Source organism: Grammomys surdaster, unplaced genomic scaffold (genome assembly GCF_004785775.1).
Source record: "Grammomys surdaster isolate TR1022 unplaced genomic scaffold, NIH_TR_1.0 210, whole genome shotgun sequence".
Classification (NCBI taxonomy): Eukaryota; Metazoa; Chordata; class Mammalia; order Rodentia; family Muridae; genus Grammomys; species Grammomys surdaster.
Genome location: NW_021604655.1, coordinates 2,571,363 through 2,594,544, shown reverse-complemented (window position 1 = coordinate 2,594,544; position 23,182 = coordinate 2,571,363). Strand labels below are relative to the sequence as shown.

Sequence of the window (23,182 nt, the reverse complement as noted above, 5' to 3'; positions counted from 1 at the left end):
CACAGATTCAAAATCCTCGGATTTGACTATCCACAGACTGTAAAACTGCATCTGGATTGAACATGTACAGACTATTTCCATTGTCATTGCTCTTAAAATTTCAGTATAACCATATAATGACCCTTTGCCTTATACTAACTATTGTAAAGAATCCAGAGGTAATTTCAAGTAAGTACTGTGCAGTCTGACAGAAGGGACTGGGTATCCTTGGGTTTTGGTATCTGCAGAGGATCCCCCAAGGATACAGAGGGACTCTTTGGAGTGTGGAAACAATTGGATGAGCAAATGAAGGTAAGACTCGTGTCACCATGGCTCTGCCTAACAGTGTGAGGGGAACAGGAAGGGAAAAGGGGACAAGAGGGACCTTTGAAGTTTCAAATGAGGGCTTCCAAATGGTCCAAGTCCTGTAAATAAGTTAAAGGCCGTGCTGAGGGTGGACACTGAGGACCTGGGGTGGAAAGACCATTCTCTATTAAAGAGAGGAAGTCAAATTCACAATGCATATGAGCCAAGAGACTGGGTAGACAGCTGCTTCTCCGGAGGACACCTGGTGTCTGTGCTCTGGGACTTCCGGCAGCCATTGCCAAGCTGCTGTTATCCCCATTGTCATGGCTGCTGCCTGTCCCGTCCACACTGATGTTAAGGGCCAGAATGAATTCAGAGTTCTTGTGCAGACAGCTGTAGCCTCCTTCAACCTCCTTCTCATGGAGTCGGTATCAGGGGACTGAACTTGGGTGGCCTCCAGGGAGTCAGATAGATAGCAGCTTCTGGGGGTGGAAGCTGAGAGTCAGAAACCTCAACACTTGTCCCGCAATGTGGCCAGCATTATGGACACCATAAAATAGTGAATGTGAAAGTCTCTCAGACACACACTTGGCCAGGCTTTGGAGCTCGGCACTCATGCGTATCATCTCACTGAATCCATACAACCATCCGATGCAACTAATAGCATTGTTACTCCTAGTTTACAGACAGAGAAACTGAGGCATCAAGCGGCAATACCCACCAATAGGCTTATAATTTATTAAGGAAATAAGACCGAAAGGTGACACTTTGGGTAAGGAAAGGACAAAATAACTGTTTACCTGTGAACCAAATAGCTCACGTCTCAGTTTTTTCTCATTGACCCCATTTGCCCACATTTCTAGTTGCTACTATGGTGGTTGAGTTCAAAAGGCAGCCCTCACTTACTGTTCTTGGGATAGACATATTCATTGTTCCAAAACTGCAGTGAAGCACTATCAGAAGTTTTCAAAGGATTTTTTCTCTTCTGGTCCCAGGCGCCGCGGAAGCTGCGGGTTACCGTGCAGACATGGCCAAGTCCAAGAACCACACCACACACAACCAGTCCCGCAAATGGCACAGAAATGGCATCAAGAAACCCCGGTCACAAAGATACGAGTCTCTTAAGGGGGTTGACCCCAAGTTCTTGAGGAACATGAGCTTTGCCAAGAAGCACAACAAGAAAGGCCTGAAGAAGATGCAGGCCAACAATGCAAAGGCAGTGAGTGCACGCACAGAGGCCATCAAGGCCCTTGTGAAGCCTCAGGCCATCAAGCCCAAGATGCCAAAGGGCCCCAAATGCAAACTCAGCTGCCTGGCTTTCATCGCTCACCCCAAGCTTGGGAAGCGGATTCGAAGCTACATGGCCAAAGGTCGTAGGCTCTGCCAACCAAAGCCCAAGGTTCAAACCAAGGCAGAGGCCAAAGCTCCAGCTAAGGCCCAGCCTGCAGCTCCAGCCCAGGCTCCCAAAGGTGCCCAGGCCCCTGTGAAGGCCCCATAGAAAAGGCTCCTGCCAACGTGAAGACAGATGGACTGCCGTGACACACCTACCCACACACTATTTGCAGATGACCAGTGTCCTATGCTGTTTTTACAAATAAACTCGAGGCAAGATCTAAAAAAAGAAAAAAGAAAAAAGAAGAAGTTTTCAAAGGAGCTTAACTAGAAGGGCTGGAGGGAAGGCTGAGTGGACAGGAGTCCTTGCTGCGCAAGCATGAAGACCTGAGGTCAAATCTCCAGCATCCACATGAAAAGCCATGTGTGGCCACAGGTCTGTAACCCCAGGGCTGGGAAGGGGGACAAAACCAGGAGAATTACTGGACATTCCTGGCCAGAAGCCTAGTTCTAGATTCATGAGAGACCCAGTTGAATGGAATACAGTGGAGAAGGACAGAGCTGGATGTCTCCTCTGGCCTCATATGTGAATGATATGCATACCCTCACATGAGTGCTCATTATAATACACACACACACACACACACCACACACACACACACACACACACACACACACACACTTAAAAGAAGCTTACCTAGAAACCCAGAAGAAACAGAACAAAATAAAAATGTAAAACACTGGGTATGGTAGTAAGTTCTGTAATCCTAGAACCTAAGGTTGTCTTTTGTCTTACAAAAGGATGACAAGTTCAAGGCCAGCCTGGACTTCAAAGTGAGTTTCAAAACAGTCTGAGATACTTAGCAAAGTTCTACCTCAAAGAATTTTGCATGGACACACACAGATTATATGTATTTAATATAAATGTGTAATATATAAAATACATTCTCCAATAATCTAGGAGGGAAAAAGTTTAGAAAGCAATACTTTTTTAAATGAGTTTTTAATTCATTTTATGTATATGAGTACACCATTGCTCTCTTCAGACACACCAGAAGAGGACATCAGGCCCCATTGCAGTGATTGTGAGCCACCATGTGGTTGCTGAGAATTGAACTCAGGACCTCTGGAAGAGCAGTTAGTGCTCTTAACCACTGAGCCATCTCTCCAGCCTTAGAAAGGAATGTTTAAGCCAGGTGTGGTGTCACACAACTTTAATCCCAGCACTCAGGAGGCAGAGGCAAGTGGATCTATGAGTTCAAGGCCAGCCTGGTCTAGAATGAATTCCAGGACAGCCAGGGCTACACAGAGAAAATCTGACTCAAAAACAAAACAACAAACAAAAAAATAGCAATATTTGTGTCCTAGGATTAGGAAAATGACAACCGCTGGTTGTACTTCCTAAGCGTGTGTGTGTGTGTGTGTGTGTGTGTGTGTGTGTGTGTGTATGTATGTGTTGGTGGTGGTAAAAGAGTACAGCTTCAGCGATTCTGCAGCATTGTGACCATTTTTTTTTTTGCACATATGTAGATACTAATTAGTAGAAATAACTTGCCTTCTTGGGTTGCCTAGCTCTGTATCTGCAGGCAGTCCCAGAGAGCAATGGAGGATCTCTGGGGAGCCACACATCATAGCCATCACTTCTTGCTTGCAAAGTTGCTCAAGCAAAGGCTCCAGGGAAGGCTGGGCTGCTGCTGGCGGGCTGAGGTCTGAAGGAGAACATGTGTGCTCCATAGGCCTGGGCCTGGCTGTCACAGGCACCAATGGAATTTCTGAGTATGCCTGTTAAGACTGCACCTGTCCCTTCTCACTTAGCCCCAGTTTGGCCCAGGCAAGACAGGCTATGGCCAGAGGCAGACTAGAGAGAACTGGCCAACACTTCTGAGACCCGGTCTGAGGCCAGAAATCATGCAAAGCCTGAGTTCCCACAGCTGCTAAGGAATCCAGGTAAGGAGCCCAGGATTCAGCCACTGGCGCTCACAGCTCTCCACACACAGTGCTAGGGCCTTTCTTTGTGGGTGTGGATGTGCAAAATTTGCAATCCTATCACATATCATGTCATCTCTGCTCACTGTGTGGTCTGCAGACCAGCAGCAGCAGACGTGTGTGAGAAACACAGACTCTCAGGCTCTCCCTACCAGATCATAATCGATATCTGAACAAGATCCCTGGTGATTTAAATGTGTAAAGCTTAGTTCTGAGCAACATTTGAAGGATGACCAGGCTAATCCTTATTGGCTATGTAAACACCCGACTTCTATACCCCATGTGCTCAGGGAGCAGTAAGCTCTCACACACATATGATTTCACCTGCTATTCTGAAGTAATTGGCGACATAGTGAAAAGTTGCAAAAACTAGTACAGAGCATTCTCACACACCCTACCTAGTCTTCCCTAATAGTAGTAACTTGTATGGCAATAGTACAACTGACAGAAGAACAGGAGGAAGTTAACCTAGGCATGAGACTATTAATGAAACTACAGACTCCTTTCCAATGTCATCGGCGCCCTCCCCCCACACCCCACGCCATTGGCCTTTTACTCTGCTCTAGAATGCTCGTGACTTTTAACCATTGATCTCCTCAGTGCCCTACACTCTGTGATGGTTCCTCAGCTGTCCTCAACCTCTATGACCCTGTCTCCTCCAGGGAGACTCTTGAGACACTTTGCAGTCTGTCCCTCCACTTGGGGCTGTCTGCTGTTGTTTTTTATTCTGACCAGTCTGAGGTTAGGCCTTTTTATTTGTTTGTTTGTTTGTTTTTAATTTACTTTTTGGTAAAAGCCACTGTGGTGATGCTAGGCTCCTCCCCAGGACATCATCTCAAGGGGTACCAGGGATGGTGATTTGGCAAAGCTTGTGCCTGCTGACTTCTTTCTCTTTCTTTCTTTCTTTCTTTCTTTCTTTCTTTCTTTCTTTCTTCCTTCCTTCCTTCCTTCCTTCCTTCCTTCCTTCCTTCTTTTCTTTCTCTCTTTAATAAACATCTCAGAGGAGATTTTTGCTGACTCTGCAACTATGTTGATTCCATTTCAACTTATTACCCCTGAGCCTAGCACCCACCCCTGGTGGATCTCTCCTATAACCAATATTGCTGATGTGTCTGTCCAATTATGATTTAAATTTTTCCTCCTATATTTATTAACTGGAATTCTAGTAAAAAGGTAGTCTTCTTTATTTTAAAACTTCAGGCCGGGCGGTGGCGGCACATGCCTTTAATCCCAGCACTTGGGAGGCAGAGGCAGGTGGATTTCTGAGTTTGAGGCCAGCCTGGTCTACAGAGTGAGTTCCAGGACAGCCAGGACTACATAGAGAGACCCTGTCTCGAAAAACCTAATAAATAAATAAATAAATAAATAAATAAATAAATAAATAAATAAATTTTCATTATTTATCTCAATAAGGCCTTTGTGGGCACTTGTTTGATCCTGTGGCCTACAATCTGATATAACATTACCATTATTTTATTTTGCTGCTTAAATCATTTCCCAACTTGTTCTTGTAAGTTGGTTGTTAAGTCTCTACAACATGCTTCACCCTTTGCTAGAAACATCCTTGTTTACTTCCAGACTCATCTTGCTAGTAAAGTTCTAATAAATCCATGGTAGATGAAAAAGTAAACAAAAATATATGACCATCTATCTGCCGGTCCCAACTTGGAAGCTGTAGGTGCTTCAGTTCTCAGCTGGGAGGACAGATGTTCAGACACCTCAGGGTCTCCTGGCCCCATTGTTCATCAAGGAAGGCTAGAAAATCTTCTAACCTGAAGGCAAAGGCAGCAAAGGTGAGGGCTGGGATTTTGGCTTGCCCTGAAATCCCTTCATGAACGGTCCACATCTACCAAGCAGTGTGAGAGTGCTTCCTAGTTCACATAGCAGATTCCTGATTGTACGACCTCCCTGTGCCTCAGTTTCCCGTGAGTAAAATGCAGGTCATCGTATAGGCACTTGCCACTGACCTGAATAATGTGTGACTTTGAAGTGTGGAAACGGCTTAGGCCATTCTGCGGTACATATAAACAATCAATAACCAGTAGCCAGGGAGCCTAGCATTCCTGATTAGCCTGTGCTATTGATTCCATCCAGTAATCACCTGCCAAGCATCCACAGTGGAGCACGTGACACCGAAACCTCCCATTTTAGCAGTGGGTAAACGAGATGTCACTGCTCTCACACAGTTACAACCTTCTGGAATCGAAACAGTCTAACCCTGAAAGGCCTCTTTTTTAAAAAATCCAAAACAAAAACATAAAACAGGGTCTCTCTCTATATAGCCCTGGCTGTCCTAGAACTCACTCTGTAGACCAGGCTAGCCTCAAACTCACAGAGATCCGCCTGCCTCTGTCTCCTGAGTGCTGGGATTAAAGGCATGCGCCACCACCACCAGACCATGCCTGGCTACTTCTTAAGACATCAGAGGGAGGAGAGAGATAGAGTAACAGTGATTTTTGTCAGCCATTTAATTCAGACTTTTGTCAAAGTCTTGCACTATGCTACAGCAATGACTCATGACCCAGTTATTAGCAAGACTTGCTTCCTGACCCCTCATGGTAAGGACCATGTGAGCTCAGCCTAGAGAATGAAACCGACATCACTATTGCAGAGCCAGAGTGAAGGGAAAAGTCCTACTGGCCTTGTCCAAGTCCCTATGTCTGAAAGTGGGCATGGTGGTATTTGCTTGTGCCTGTAATACCAGCAATCAGGAGGCTGAGGCAGGAGGCTTGGAGTTCAAGGCTAGCCAGCTAATCTAATGGGTCCTATGGTCTGCTTTTCAGTTGTACAAGCCAATAAATCCCCTTCCACTGCTTCTGCCTGAGTCTTGAGCTTACTTTAACCCACTAGACAACTGATACTTAGCTGTTTCTGTTCTCAATGCTTCGTAGTTCCATGCCTTGGCCACAAGTTCACAACACACATACACAATGCATACACATGCATGTACATACATGTGCACAGTCATAGTTCATAGCCCACCCAACACACATACACATGCATACACATGCACGTACATACACATGCACAGTCATAGTTCATAGCCCACCCTTGACTTCTCTCTAGCTTGCCTAGCCCTTTCCCAAGCTCCTCTGACCAAGCTACTTCCTCTTAGGCAAGTCAGAATGAATTCCCAATTCCCAGTTTGGTTTCTGGTGGCCTTGCCTTCTCTTCTTCAGAGGACGGACTGTGGCTTCTCTCAGTCAGCCAGCAGGGCAATGCTGCCCCCAATCACAGAAGGCTCCCACTCTAGAGGGTCCTCCTGTGCCATTACCTCATCTCCCGTCTCCGAGATCTCCAATAACTCTGGGCTTGGGTAGATTCAAGGATGCATGAGCCCTTCCATCTGTGCCCAGTTAGAAAACTATATTCTAAAGGCAGACTGAGAGAAGCCAAACTCAAACTCCCTCATCCTTTGGGACTATTCCCACCTCCCTTTCCCCTAAGGAATTTATTGTCCAAATCACTTACTCGTATACTGATTGTTGGCATTTCCTGTGCTGTTTTCCAGCTTCTTTAATTCAAATGACAATAAGCCTAGCACAGTATCCAGCCGACAATGAGGAAATTACGGCTGAAGAAATGAATGGTTGGGAAAATGGTGAAACGAGTGAATACATGAGAAGAATTAAAGAGGAAGGCAATAATGGGACCTGGGTAGAGTAGCAGAAGGTGAGAAAGCCCAGGGAAGAGCAGAGGAAGGGTTAGGTGCGATGGAACAGATAGCCTGACAGAATGTCAAGAGGAACACAAGTATCCCAGGTCTCTCAACTCTGTGTTTCCATAAAAAAATAAGGCTGGCTTTGGACTCTTTCACCGCTTATAACACATGTGCCATTTATCAAGGACATTGTGCATTGTGCTTTGACATGACCAGTCATGGCAGATGACGGCTCTGTTCTCATATCCCACTCCCCAGATGGAGGAAAGACAGAGTGGCCGAGTCACCAGCATACTGGGTATAGCCTCTCAGGCAGGGTCTGGGAGGTCCAGTGAATCTGAGATGCCTCCCTGCGAGGGCTCCAAAGTCCTCTGCAGGCCAGGGCTGCAGGGGCTCTTCTCCCACAGGGATCTTCCTTCTCTCTGTGCCACCAATTCCCACGTCTGGTCCTACACTGGCACTGCCCAAAGCCGAGGAGACCTCAGGCAACCCAAGAGAGCTTTGGGTGACTGCATGGATGGATTTGCAGCTACGAACGAGAAGCCACGTTTTTGTTTTGAATGGATTGTGCTCTGGCAGGAAAGCCTGGGATGCAAATCCACCAAGGGAACATGCAGATGGGAAGCAGATGTGAGGATGTTGCAAGCTCTGCTCCAGCGCCTTAGGCCCACCTTTGAGAATGCGGGCTCTCTGCTGTAGAAAGCCGATGGGCAAGACTGTGCCTAGACCGACCGTGGGAGCGCCAGCTGCCACCCTTGCTTTTCTCACACCCCTTCCCCACCACACACACACACACACACACACACACACACACACAGACTTGGGATGGCACATTCCTTTTCTTACATTCTTAGAAAACATGTCTGTCCTTCCTGCCCTCTCCTCTGCCCCCTCTTGCCCTGTCTCTTTATGTCACTTGCCTCTTTTACTCTGTCTCTCTCTCAGACATTCTGTCTGTCCCGTCTCTGTCTCTCCCTCCTTTGGCCTGGCCGCTTCCCAAGGCTTGTGCCCCTACCCTCAATGCTTGGATAAATCTGCCAATCAGCTTGAATCCCTGGAGTGAGGAACAGGAAGAACCTGCCAAGGGCAGACAGCAACCCCGGTTCCCTGAAGGAAGCTGTTTCAAGCCAGCTAGGCCTGGGCGGGCTGAGGCCAAGAATTTCTCACTTACCCTCAGGGCTCTGATATTTAGTCTGAGCTGGGGAGGGCAGGTGGCAACCAGCCTGGAGCTCCTAAGCCTGCAGGAGTCCCAGAGCTGTCCCAGCCCCCCATCCTTCAGTCCTGGCTCCGTTGAACACCGTTCTCCCCATCCTGGCTGGGGCCCAATCCTTTCCAGCATTACAGAGGGGTAGCACAGCTGGGTACTGTGCTCCCGATTTCCCAAAGGCACCGGTCCAGGTGAAGGGCAGCAGGACAGGAAGAAGGATATTTTGTATCCTCCACTGCACTGCTAAACAATCCTTCCCTTCCAGCCCCTGCAAGGCCCCAGCCAGCCGCTGAAGGCGCACGTGCTTGTTCCTTGGTGTGTATACCGAATACATACTTTATCCAATTGATACTGGGCTCCAGGTTTGGTTGTCATGTTTTTCTTTATGTTCTGCAAGCCCTCTTTTAAGTTCTCAGGCAAGACCTCTGAGACCGTTTCTGGCACATTCCAGGGGCCACCAGCTATCTAAAAATTTGATTTTGAACTCTTGAGTGCTACTCAACTTTTGAGGAGAACTTGAGAGACATGCTGGAAATCATCTAAAAATAGGATGCTGCCATTCCCAGAAGACCAAAACTGTGTAGAGGGACATTTCACAGCGGCTTCTGGGCTTGTGAATGAGGATGTTGTCAGAACACAGCTGGGGCCTCTCTCTGACGCTCTCCAAGTCTCTGCTCAAGGCTGTTCTTCCCCTCCAGCAAGCAATTGCTCCAGGACCCATGGGCACTTCATGGTCCCCTCATAATCCCCAGTACTGGAATGTTCTGTATTATAAAATGTAGTCTCAGGAGCTTGGCACTCAGTGTGGTACCTAAGTGCGGCTCTGGAATCCTTCCTGCATTGAACATTCATTACACATGTGCCTGACATGATGCTAGGCCATGGTTTTGAGTGGTGAGTAAACCACATCTCTGCTCATGAAGAAGATGAACAGGCTGCTGACACCTGGATCACAAGCAAGAATCCCTGCAGCTGTGGGGAACTCTCACCAGGTCATGGCAGCAGTCTCTTAAGATTCTGTTTCTTTGCCCAACAGAGTGGGAGGTAGTCACAGGACTACCATGTGGATCCACAGAGACTATCATCAATACATGATAACAAGGAGTGATTGATAATAAGCCACCAATGAGAACTGCAGAGCTAAAGCCATTAGCGCATAGAGTGGCAGATGCCAGAGTAGTATTCTCTGTTCACCTCTCCCCAGAGCCCCTTGCTATGCAGGATATATAGTCCACTTCCAAGAGCCAGTACTGAGTCTTTGTCTGGGACCTACCTGTGGCTGTTCGATCCTGCTTGGGCCACCTGCATAGAAGTCAGACAGGTGCTTGGGTGGTTACTTCTCTGAGCCTCAACAGGCAGCCCTGGGGACTCTGGGAGTAAGGGAGAAATGCAGAGTCTCCCTGCAGAGAGAGCCACTTCCCCTCCACAGCTCTTTGGTTGACATTGGACCCTTGCTTGGCCTTCTTCCCCCAGCTTCACCCTAGGAAGATTCCTAATAAACTGTCACTTTCACATAAACCCTTCTTTCGAAATCTGTGCCTAGGGAACACAGTTTAGGACACTGGGAAATGCTAAGTAAACCTTAGGAGGTGTTTCCTAAGCTACATGACTCCTCTTTCCTCTGGCCAAAGCAAGTCCTCCCAACTCTCTACAGACTCAGTCACAACACACTGGCCATCTAACTTCATGGGCATCTCATCTCTGCCTCCTGTACATGGCAAAGGCCAGTCCCACAGAAGCTGACAGTGGCCCTGGCATATGGCCTCTCTGCTTACAATTCAGGAAACTTCTTGAACTATGGGTCTCTGGGTTCTGCGTCCTCCCTCCAAGGACCAACACAGGACACCAAAAAGTAGAACATCCATCCTTGACACTCACCATCTTCCTCTTGTGTCAGATGCTCTAAGGTCATGCTGAAGTTAATCTTCTATTTCCTACATGGGGCAAACATGAAGTGGTCAACAAGGGCCATACAGAGAGGTCAGTCTGGGTATTTTTTTCCTGGACTTAGTGATGTTTATAGCCTTTGCCTTTAAAACTATTTGTTTTGTTATGGTTGTTTTTCCTTGTCCCAAATACTCTCCTTAACTAACTTTCTGATTTTTCCCCCCATAAAGATGACTTTCAAAACTACAGAAGCTTGAGACAAGCTGAAATCTTACTCTGCATCTGATGTTTGGGAGACTTTGTCAGACCTGATTCTCCTCCATACACTCAACCCTTGCTTCTCTACTCATCTCAGTTAATCCCACTGTTAGATGGAACCAAACTGATACATTGTAGCAGGCCCACTTAAAAACATGCCTAATTTGATTCCACCAGTATCCAAATGTCGGAGCTGACATGGAGCGACACACGACAGAAGAGAAATCAAAGTAGAGTCAGAGAATTTGAACAGTTGTTTTTTTTTTCCCCAAATGTTAGCGAACAATGTAAAACATAACCTTGAAAAAAGATACGACTTTGGGAGCAGCTTATACAATTGAGGGGCCCTGAACAGAAGCCCAAAAAGCTTAGGAAAAATGGCCTCTGGTTGCTGGATTTAAAGAGTTTTGGACACAGTATGTTAAGGTCTGAAGGTTTTAGACATGTCTCAAATGTACAAAAGTATGGCTGTTCTGTTCATGCCTCTTCTTTCCTTGGTGCTCCTCAGTTGAAGGACCTATAGCATATCCAGGTGCGGCTGAAGAGGAATTGGAAATGTTCACCATGGTTATGGCTAACAGCAAACTTGGCTTCTAACACTGGTCTTAATGACAGGAGGTGTCTGTCACCCACAAGCTCAAGTGTTCCTCTCCTTTTGCACATTTTTGTTCTGGGTGACCTCTCCCTTCATCTTTCAAAGTTTCTTCTAAAAAAAAAAAATTCCAGGTTTACTTTGGAAGGGCAAAAGGATTAGCTATGTCTATGGCAGGCCAAGGTGGGATCCCAACAGAAACCAGAAGTGGGAGAGCGATGCCAGTGCCTTTAGCCTCTGCTATGGTTTACAGAATGGGTCTCACCACCATTACTTCATCTGAGGTTCAAGCTCCCTCTGTACTGCACATTGTAGTACATGTTGGAATCAATCTTTTCTAGTTCAACAAGAGACTAAGCCGTCCATGTAACAGTGGATACTTATCCTCAATTAAAGTCAGCATAGCCTAAGAGAGCTGTGGATACTGGCATACCATTGTTAGTTCTTTTTAAAGAGGACGGGGGGCACAGTGTAAATCACCAGTGGAACATTTGCAGGGAGTTTTATGACTCTGGGTTCAATCTTTAACGCCACAAAAAGTAGTGATTGGAGGCTGGGGAGAACTCAGCCAGCACAGGGCTTGCTGCTCCAGCATAAGGACCCAACTTTGCATTCCCAGCCTCCACGAAAAAGCTGGATGCAGGAGTGTGAGTCTGTAACTCCACTGCTTGAGAGAAGAAAACAGATCTTTGAGGCTCACCGCTCCATCTGTCTAGCCAAGATGGTGAGCTCCAGGTTCGGTGAAAGACTCTGTCTCAAAACCTAAGACGGAGGGTAATAGACAAGGGCATCTGATGTTGACCTCCGGCACGCACACGTGCACACACGGTGCCCCTGCCTCCCAAACGCTGGCGGCCATTTTGCAGGCATCTGCCATCACACCAGCTGTATCTACCCTTTTTGAGAAGGCTACGACAAGATACTCCCCCCCACACAAACCTCCCTAACACACAAATTCTCTAACCCTCATATGCTCTGACACAAGCTGGGTTTGTAAGTTGAGGATGGGAATATTCCTCACTGAGTGCATAGTATACACCATGAGCTGAGCTTGTTCAGACATTCACCAACACCCGGCCACACTTGCAGAGGTACTGTCCCAGGACCTGGGGCCCCATCGGATAGGCCTCCTAGACCTCTCTCTGGCTCATCTTGTCTCAGTGGAAAGAGGCTGCTCCTACATAAACACAGCTCTGGCACAGATCTAAGACAACTGGAAGAGGCCTGTGGCCTGTCATTGCCCATATGGTTTGTTCTCAGTGAGACAGAGAGAGGGTTGCCAGGGTAAGCTGGTATGTCATGAAGGCGTCCACATTTCCAGCCAAGTGATGGACTTGGCTTTTACCCTGAGCTTTGAAACGGCAGCCCACAGCTTGGCCGGCTCTTGTGCTTTTGCTTTCTTTCATTCCCCACAAGGGTCTGGAGCTGGATACAGGGCTAATGCTCTTCCCCAAACATTTGGGGATTGAGAGATGGAGGGATGCCAGCTGCCCTGGAAGGAGCATCAGAATGTACAAGCACTGCCCTGAAATGGGCAGTTACAGTCTCAGGGGTGCAGAATGGTGGGATTGGCTGGGGACATGCCCACCAGATGGCTCCCTGGGGACTCAGAAGTCAGAGGCCCACACGGTCTGCCTCCTTGCCTGGAGGATGAACAGCATCCTGGCCACTCTCTTGCAGGGATCCTCTGGACTTGGATCTCTGTCCCCAAGACACCTTATTTGAGCTCGTGGGAGGTAAGGTATTGGGACCAAGCTGACACCATGATTCATCTGACATGTAACCTTGCACAGATTACTCCTTTGTGCCTCAGTCTCCTCCTGTGAAATGGAAATACTGAATATAGCTTACAGACAGAAATGAACATGAACTGAGTCAACACAAGCCAAATGCTTACACATTTTATTCCACACAGGGGTTGTGTGGAATAAACACGAATTAAACATCACCTGTTATTACACAAGTTCTGAAACTATCCCTTTAGGTTATTTCCTGTTACTTAGCAATGGTCTGAAAATCAGGACAAGTGCTAGAGAAACAGCTTTTGCCTCGTGAAACCATTAGTGATGCTGTGATTGACAGGTCCTCTGGCTGCTTCCCACTGGCCACCAAGCGGCAGGCTAGTTTTAAGGCTCCAACTTGCTTGTGTCTGTTTCAGCTTATAAGCCAGGCTGAGGTGTTTAAGGACCCATTAGCACCTCACTGCTTGTTGTAGGCACTAAGCACCTCTGTAGGCCCCCTCTGGGCTGGCTGAACTGCCTCTGAAAACTAGTTCTGCCATGGTTCAGGCTTTCTCCAGCTATTCCCAATTCCTTCCCCCAGGTTACTCCCTTTACCCAGAAAGCGAAACAAGTTACTGGCTAGATTTTGGAGGCACATGTGTATTTTAAAAAGTGTGTGTGTGTGTGTGTGTGTGTGTGTGTGTGTGTGTATACAGCTTCCTAGTCTGCTGTACTACCTGAAAGAGATCTTGGAGCAGCTTTACCCACTTCTCTTTCCTATCCGACACCTGTAGATCTGCCCTCACCCTCACTACCCATGGTTTAGTATGCAATCGGGCAGAGAGGCAAGGGCTCAAATTTGAAGCAGATGTTTGGGATGATGATTGAAGCTGGGGTGGGGACAATAGAAAGGATGTGGACCCTTCTAGAACTGCTTGCTCTGACCTACTGCCAAGGCTGAGGGAAAATGAGTGAGTGTTCCTGGTTAAATACCCAGCTATTCCCTGTGCCAGGTTTTCCTGGGCCTCGGTCCTTGGAGGCTCTGGCTCTGCTTCCAGAGTTCTCCATATCCTTGTGCCAACCACTATCTTGGCCCCCTGTTCTCACTGCACCAAACCCCTAAGCCGAGGCTCACCCCAAAAGTCAGGGCTGGAGTTTTGCTTCCTTTTGTCTCCCCACAGCTGATCCACAGTGACATTTTTAAAACCAAAACTCAAGATACGGTCTGACATGAGAGATTTGTGCTGGTTTCTGGTGTGAGGGGCTGTCTGGAAGACGTAACTTAGATGCCAAGACAATAGAATTTTCAAGGTTCTGGGGCAGAAATAGATGAGAACCATTGTGGGAGTCTGGAGATGGATGGCTGCTACCCGACCCCTCCCACAAGGTTCCCAGAGCAGCCCACGTGAGCCTTCCTAGATTTGTTCAATATGTTCATTTCCCTGAGTGAGACACAAAGTACCCTCTATAGAACACAGTTTCACTTCCACTGCTGGGACTCTCTGAGGAAACCGTGTTGGTATTCTCATGAACAAGGCTCCAGAGACATCCTTCTAAGGGAGCAGAGCAAGATGGTATTCTAGAGTTATTCTAGATGGTATTCTAGAGGCAGGGTCCAAACTAGCACCCATCTAGCTGTGAGAATCAACATCCAGAGCTACCCAACCCCCAGGGAGGAACACGATGGCCACACCGCACAGCAGAGAACTCAAGACTCATTTCCTGGGTTTGACTGACACTACGGAAAAACTGGAATGGAGTTCGATGTTTCCACCCACGGTGGCCACAGACCAATGTCAGGGCTCGTCATAGTGTTGATTCAGTTCTTCGTGCTTTGGGGTTCATTGAAAATGGCAGGGTCTTTCCTCTCACATCCGAATTATTTCAACCAAGCACAAATCTGTTTGATTGCTATTAATGTTGAAAATACTCCCTTTTCCCATTCACTCAAGATTTTAATTTCATTCACTGAGCTGTGGGCAACTAGCCAGGTCCCTGCTGCCAAAGTCAATATCCAGGTCTTCTGTGTCTGGGAGAGCAGGTTAGAGGAGAACTGGCCTTAAGATCATGAAGTTCCCTTTCCCAGGTCCAGGATCTACTATTTATGGTACAATGAGAACTTGCCCCTTGGGTCTATTTGAGTCCATCTTTACAAGAGTTCTTTCATTTCTGAAAGTCAGTAGGGAGAGTAATTTCCCTTTGTTAAAGCAGCTAGACATTGCAGCTGTTACTGCTTGATACAGTCTCCAAACACAAAAACATTCCCTACCCCTGTGAAAATAAAACAATGTCACACATGGAGGTATGTGGCCCTGAGTTTGTATGCTTAAGCCTCAGGGAAAGGCCACAGAACTGAGATACTCACAGGCTGGGACCACATTCTATTTACTGTCCAAAGCTCTCTGTGGTGTCCCATATACGAGACATGTTTGCTGAAATACAGCTATGGACAGGACTAGGGGGTAAAGGAGGAGAACACAAATCCAGGGGCGGAACCAGATTCCAGGAGTTGTTTGCAGAAGTAGAACTGACAACCTGGGAGAATTAAACCTACGACTTAAGAGACCCCAAAATGAAACATAATCTTCTTACACAATAACCCAACATTTTGCATTCAAAATAACCTAAGAGTCATCCACCTTCTCCAGCTGGCTTGCAAATTCTGATATCCCTGACTCTGCTAATGGGCAGAGGAATGTCTTGGCAGCCTCTCTGAGTGGGAGTTCTGGAGAGAGGGAATGCTCAGCCTGTGAAGGATAGAAAGCTTCAGATTCCAACTTTGACAAACCAACAAACAGCGCAGGTGAAAAGTGGGGGCTTGGCAAGATGAATTCATCCCAGAGAGGTACAGGATCCTCTCACCCCAGAGACTGACCCTGCTTATAGCTTCAACAGAATCATGGTGTTACTGGTATGCCGGGGGAAGGGTGTTTCCCTTTTTCTGGCACTCTTGAAATCATATGCTTTCCAGTGAAGTGTGCTCCAGGAATTTGGCCTTTACTAACTGGTGCTGTTTCATATAAGGAAAGTATAGACAGGAGGTTTATTCAAACGAGTCTTTCTCTGCAGACACAGTTACCAGAGATAAACATCAGAGTACTGTGTCTGACCTCACTATAACTACCCATTTGCATGTGACTAAGGATTTTCCAGCGTAGAGATAAAAATAATTTTAGGACTCATCCTCCTCAGTTACATCCTCAAGGGTATCTTGTGTTCTTTATGAGGGATCATTTCAAACTTGGCAGTCTCTTTCCCCAGGTTACTAGCTCACAGTTCTACAAAAGTTCCTCCATGCAGACCTTAAAGCCATGATTACTCACTGCACCTCTTAGAAATTCTCTACCCTGGCGTAGGGCCTTCTCTCCATCAACCCCAAATCACAGTAACTAGTAGGTAAACCACGGTATAAATTGTTCGTTCATCTGTCACATCCTGCACAGAGTAAATTCGAGGCAGGTAGGAAGCACTGGTGGCCCAATGCCTGGGTTCTCTGTCTAAACTAATCTTCAAGAGACAAACCAAAACTGTCAAGTTTGGGTTCTGAAAAGTAACGGCTTCATCCTCAGATACAGTTCTGCAGCCAAGGACATGATGCTACATGACTTTAATCCAGTCCGCATTCAGGAGGTAGAGGCAGGAGAATGTCTGTGAGTTCTAGGCCAGCCTGGACTACGTAGAGAGACCTACTGAGTCTGAAATACTAGTTCAGTCCTCAGGTTTGGGGATAATTTACCATTGAGTCATTTTCAGTACTATCATACTTATATGATACCTAATAGGCTCTCACAGAGAATCACAATCATGTCAGACCAGGCCAGAGACGGTACATAAATGCAAGGAGCATCAACACGGCAGTCTCAGAACATACAATTAATCAGTTCGGCATCAGGGCTAGATTCCCCTAGCGGTCAAGACACAGCCCAGAGGACAGCATGTGGAGGATGGCAGCAAGTTAAATATGAAGGATGTGAAGTCTGGAGGGCTGTCAGAGTGCCGACAGTGAGAACCTCTGGAGGCTCAGTGACTTATGCCTAGACACTTCTCTTTTACAGTTTTGTTTGGGGCTTTCTTATTGTTTGCTACTAAAAGGGTTTGTTTTATGAGGCAAGGTCTCACTGTGTTACTCAGGCTGTTCTCAAGTGACCTTCCCAGCTCAGCCACCTAAGAGGCTGGGGCTACAGCATGTACGACTGCATCCACCTTCCTTGACCCTTCAAGTTGTTTTTTTTTTTTTTTTTTCCTTGCAGTGTGCGTGTCTGTGTAAGTTTGGGTGCAAACTGTCTGTGCAGATACATGTAGACATCCTGGGTCCCTGGCTCCCCTGGAACTGGAGTTACAGGCAGTTGTAAGCAGCTCAGGGTAGGTACCAGGGACCAAAGCCAGATCCTATAAGAGAAGCAAGCATCCCAGACTGCTGAGCTATCTCCATGGCCCTTCTTTAACTTATTTAGAAATTCTCTCTACTGACTTCCTGATATAAAAAACAACAAATTAACTCTTAAAGACATAATAGATACCATTTGCTCATATCAAACTAGTTTCCTTCCTCAGGCTCTGAGCACAAACACTTTCCCCACTGGATTGCTATCTACAGTGAGCAGTGTGGCCCTGAAGACAGGGACTGGAGACAAGCCAGGGCACCCAGTACACACTCTGTCCACAGCAGATTGCTTCCTACTTCCAAGAACACAGAAAGCATCTCTAAATGGTTTCTTTCCCATGTTCCATTTAAGCACTGCCCCATTGCAACTCAAACAGTCATTAAGCCCTTGATTATTGTAGGCATTTTATTTACTGTACAAAATATTTACATCTCCAACTGCAGATATCCAGACCTGGCCTGACAATGTGCAGCAGAGCTCAGCTTCTGCCAAGTTCTAGAACCAGCTGACACTCTCCCTGGTGCTCATGACTGGTCTCCTTCAAGAACACCGAAAAGCCAAAAGTCAGGAGGGCAGCTGGCTTCCCAAGTACCTATGTCACAAAGCATAAACAAAAGAACTGGCCAAAATAAGGAATATGAATAGAAAATTGACCAAGAAATAACACATAGTTTTATCTGTCCAACATACTGCATCTCTTTCCCATACTGGCAAGTACCAAAGCAGTATTAGAAAAAAAAAAAAAAAGGATAACAAAAATGCAAGAGAGAGCAAAATGCTTCTGAATAGTCAGGAGAGTAAACTCGAAGAACAGAAAACCACACAGTACTAGAGGATATTTTTTTGTTAAAGACTCTGGTGCCTAAGGACCACCCTGGAATCCTAGCTGCCCCATTTGGGCTGTAACAGTGCCTAGGAGACTCTGAAAAAGTGCTATGACTAGAGCTTAAAAGGAGAGGTCTGGCCCGGACACACACTGACCCCTGTGCAGCCTGCAGAGCTCTGCTGGAGCCAGGATTGCAGAACCTAGGAGGAAGAACCATCCCCAACAGCCAAGCAGCCATGGACCCAGCTAGAAGCCCCAGTGGAGGCCTGAGAGGCAGCAGGGTAGTGGCTAAATGATTTTGTACGTGTTCCATGGGAAAGTGTGGGCAGACAGCAGCACCTTGTCCCGGTCCCTGAGGAGAGCAGTGACCATGTGGCATGAAGGATCCTGGGTGGAGAGGTCCTGATGCTAGGTCCCAAACCCCAAGGATAAGTGAGGTGAGCACCCACACCAAGAAAAGACAGATGATGACTGCAAAGGAGGTCAGGCAGGATTCTAGCAGCTCAGGAGGGCTTGTTTCTCCTGATCCCTGGGAACAGGAGGGCTCAGACTGCTTCCAGGAGGCCAAGGCACTGTCACAAGAACTGCCTTGTCTCGGGATTCTGTGTACTTGCTGGTTTTGGCAATAAAATGGCTTGTAATATTCTGAGTGAGTGCCCCATGGAAGAAAGTGGCTTGTAGAAAGCCTTATTAAAGACAGAAATTGGGAAATCCATGTGATATTGAGCCTTCATGTTGTTTTCATTCAAACACTCATGAAAAGATGTTATCTTCCTCGAGACTGAGAAGTTCTCTTTGATCACCATGTAACTGTGAACCCAATACAGTGTTCTCCCTCCATGGGTCTCCCACTTCTTGGTAACTGATGAAGCCAAGTACTTGGAATTGCTAGGTATTTACTGCTGCTGGATCTCCACCATGTCTATTCTCCATGACTTGATGCAGGACCTGTGATCACTGTTCCTTTGCCTCAGCTCTGCCAGAGATCACCACCAAAGAGAGCTGGCAGGCTATGTTCACTGTCCCAGTCCATTGCTCTCAAAATTCCTCCAGCAGAATGCTAAAGACAACTCTTAACAAACTACGTAAGTTGGAGGTCAGGCCAAGTCCTCCTTCAGTGCAAAGAACAAACTCGGAGAAAAGCATTAGTAGTCTTCAAGCCATCCACATGCCTGAACACGGCCCTTCCCCAAGAGGGAAGCATACCCAGCACTGGAGGCTACAGCACAGCCGGCCTTCACATTCTTCTGACTGCTTTTCTCACTGGCTCAAATTCAAGAGAAAGCTTAGCAAATTCCTTATAGATTAATGATCATCTTTAAAGATGCCCGCAGGGAGTGTCTTTTCCAGTTCTGTCACCATAAAGAGATCCTTGTGTACTACCAGTCCCCATGAGAACTAATCCAGTGCATGGCCGGTGCCTGTCACAATGTGCGAGGACAAATCAGACAGCTTGTGTGAGCCACTTTCTAGCTGTGCTTCTCCTGGCCACTGATGAGAAGAGGTGATGGGTTGCCCAGTCTGGTCAAGTAGTGAGCTCAAGGAGGGCATTTCCAAAGAGAAGAGGGTGCTGGAATGAGGCACGGCGTAAAGGTCTCCCACGCTGGCTTTCCTACAGAACTGAGTCCTCTGTGTCATGCATCTCTCCCAGCCGCTGAGGCAGATCCAGCCACAGAGATCTTCAAAGGACCAACGAAATGACAGCAGCATGGTCCTCCTCTCGAAACTGAGTAGAGCTCAGATAGGTGCCATGTGCTCAAGTGGCCTGTGGTAACTGCGGACAGAGGGTGAGGTAAGAACAGTGCTTGTAGATGACAGAATACTCCAGACACAAGGGAGCATGCACTATCTTCTGGCTAATGGTTGTGGTTAAGGTCAGCGGTTATGCTTGTTAACATGTGTCCAGATGCTCTACAGAGCTTGGGAGCCAAGCAGGTGAGAGAAGAACGGTCAGAGCATGCCAAAGCCCTCGCAACCCTCACTGATGGCCAGCTGTAGCATCCTGTGCACCTCTTCATATGAGTCATATGTAGGGAGGCACAGTTGGTTAAAACTGGAAAAACAAGGAGGAAGATGATTAATTCATACTACAAGAAACATGGGCAAGGGCTAGAAAGAGAATCTCTCACAAGGGATGCTTTGGGCAGCCTACCTACCATGTATGAGCAGTAGGAAGCGTGCTGTGGGTTGGAGCAGCAATAATCTGAAATGAGGGACAGAGGGCAGCAAATCCTCCAGGTGGGAGCTGAGAAGAGCCTGTTGTGAACTGAAGCAGCCGAGCCAGTTCCTCCTGGGTCAGACTGGAAACCACGGTCCAAAACCACCTCATGACCTGAGGAAAATACAAGGCTTTCGTCAACAGGTGTGTAACCTAAGATCTGATTCCTAAGGAAGGACCAGGATACTGTGGGTGGGCATATGCTCCCATTTACAGTACTATGAGGGATGGATACCAACCCCTGCAAGAACTTACCTTGTCACAGGGTCAGAGGGTAACCAATTGATTGCTTGGCTCCGTTTACTTGCATTTACTTGTTTCCACCCACTACCCCAGGGGCAGTCAAGGTATCCATCTGTCTTTAGGGACCTGAGCTCCTCTCAGCTTAGATAACCCCCTGTTTTCCCACATGAATCATCTTTTTGCCAGTCAGCATGTCAACTTCTTTGACTCTTCTACTTTAGTCTTCTAAAATCATTCCACACAAGTAGATACCAACCCAAATGTGAAAGCTTAGACCATTACCTTTTCTCTGAAATGCCAGGATCCACCAACCACTACAGCATGGGCTTTGAAGTCAGATACACTGATGTCTCCAGTCCCACACATCAGCAGCTAGACAGACAGAAGGACAAAGACACTCTCTTTAGTCAGTTACCTATTGACATGGGAATGCAGAATAAAAACAATGCCAGGAGAAAGACAGAAGATGACATCCCAGTGCTAGAATGAACTGCAATAGGCCAATGACTCCTATTGATCCCTAGAACCCACAGTGGAGGGGAGTAACAAACTCCTAGAAGTGGTCCTCTGACCTCAGATGCTTCCCGGCACACAATAAGCTCTGTGGCACATGTGTGCCTGTATCACACACTCGATTAAAAAGACAGATGAATACACTGTAGCTGTGACCTAGGTGTACTGCATCAGAGTCTCTAAGGTTAGATTCTACGCTTATATAGCTGAAGAGGTTTCCTAGGTGTTTCTGATGAGTATGCCTTGTTAAGAACTGCTAAGGATTCTTTGTAATTACAGAATGAAATGAAAGAACTAAAAGAACCAAGTCTGTGTTCTAGCCAGCAGAGCAATGAATGCCCAGGGGAAAGGCCCCTTTATGAGTGTCTCTCTCAGGTCTAGGTCTAGCCTCTTTTTATGAACTTTTACTACTATCCTTTAGCTCTGCTTCCAGCTGAACAGATAAACTAAAAGGTACGGGGAGGAGGGAAGGGAGGGAGGGAGGGGATGGAGGGAGGGAGGGAACGAACATTAATGACATCAGAGCCTTAAATATCTTGTTGATGTTCTAATTTGGCTCAAGAGCCAACATGTTACTTAGCAGACTATGAGTATCCATCCAATAGCTGTAAGGAATGATACCTCCTAATAAAGAGACAAAAAGCCCAAATTAAGCCCTGGAAGCTTTAGCTTCTTGAAGCCCATGCCAAGTTAATGAGTAACTAGGGGCAGCCCGAGGAAGAGCTCTAGACTGCAGCTGTTCTTCCCACTCTCATATGTGTTGTTTCCAATGCTCAGGCTACAACAAAATAACCCAGTGCCCCAAAGCACTAGCACTAGGGAAGAGGTCTATTAGAAATTCTAGACTGAGAACTCATTGTTTGGATTTTATATCTTAAGGCACGGAAGGTGATGAAAATCACAGAGGCTCTGACTGTTCTCTAAGACAGGTCAGCTAACAGAATAAGAATTACACAACATCACCTGATGACACTGACACCAATTTTTTTCTTACAAATTTTAAAGTTTCTCCTTTTTGTTATTTTGTTTCTGTTTTTTGAGACAGGGATTCTCTATAACCCTGACTGTCCTGGAACTCAGAGATCCAACTATCTCTGCCTCCTGAGTGCAGAAGGAATTTCTAACAGGAAACATTTTGAAGAAATGAACTCCTCAGAGAAGCTATGGAAAGTTAAAAGTCCTAACCTTTACTATATGTATCAGGTGTGAGGACCAGCAGCAGTAACACAAAGTGACTCTCGTGCTCTTGACTCCTAAGGACTTGAATTCAGCTGACCATGAAAATGTTATTGACCATCTTATAGCTAACTTTGGGCTGATACAAAATGTGAAATTACAGTGACTATAGATATGTAAGTACATACACATGTTCACACACTCTGTGATACCATAGATATGTAAACACACGTGACTTTAATACAATCCCATCTTGAGGATGTCTTTCACTAGCATACAGCCCCTGAGGGACTTCTGTCTTCTTCAGTACAGTTTCTCTGGTGTCTCAGCACAGAGTTCATAGTCCACACACACCTAAACAAATACATTCTATAATCCACTTAAATATGAAGACTGTATGTTATGCAAGTATTCCTCATTAGTCAATATCAATAATACTTGATAGATAAATATTAACTACTACTCTTCATAACCACTTGCTGCTCTATGACTTTCAACATTCCAGTCTTTAAAAGATGAGGAAAGGACTACTGAACAAAGGGTAACAAAGTGAATCCAGGGATGGAGAGAGGACTCAGAGGTTAAAGCACTGCTGCTCTTCCAGAGGACCTGGGTTCAATTCCCAGCATTGACATAGCAGCTCACAACTGTTTGTAATTCAAGTTCCAGGGGATCCAACAATCTTGTTCTGGCTTCTGCAGATATCAGGTGCATACAAGGTACATAGACATACATGAGGGAAAAGACTCATATACATTAAAAAAATTCTTTTTTGTTTGTTTGTTTTGTTTTGTTTTTTTTCAAGACAGGGTCTCTCTGTGTAGCCCTAGCTGTCCTGGAACTCACTCTGTAGACCAGGCTGGCCTCAAACTCAGAAATCCACCTGCCTCTG

The 23,182-nt window shown here is 46.5% G+C and overlaps 1 protein-coding gene across 4 annotated transcripts in view; it reads right to left on the bottom strand.

Moving 5' to 3' along the window:
- Positions 1-17,701: 17,701 nt before the first annotated feature.
- Positions 17,702-23,182, bottom strand: part of Arel1 (apoptosis resistant E3 ubiquitin protein ligase 1) — a 52,778-nt gene continuing 47,297 nt past the window's right edge. For 3 of the 4 annotated variants that reach the window (XM_028771867.1, XM_028771866.1, XM_028771868.1), the window contains exons 18-20: positions 20,884-20,973; positions 20,297-20,472; positions 17,702-20,193 (exon numbers count right to left, since the gene is read on the bottom strand). In XM_028771867.1, the coding sequence (XP_028627700.1) occupies positions 20,091-20,193; positions 20,297-20,472; positions 20,884-20,973 (369 nt within the window). In that variant the 3' untranslated portion in view covers positions 17,702-20,090. The remainder of the gene's footprint in view (positions 20,194-20,296; positions 20,473-20,883; positions 20,974-23,182) is intronic. The other variant, XM_028771869.1, reaches the window with a different exon arrangement.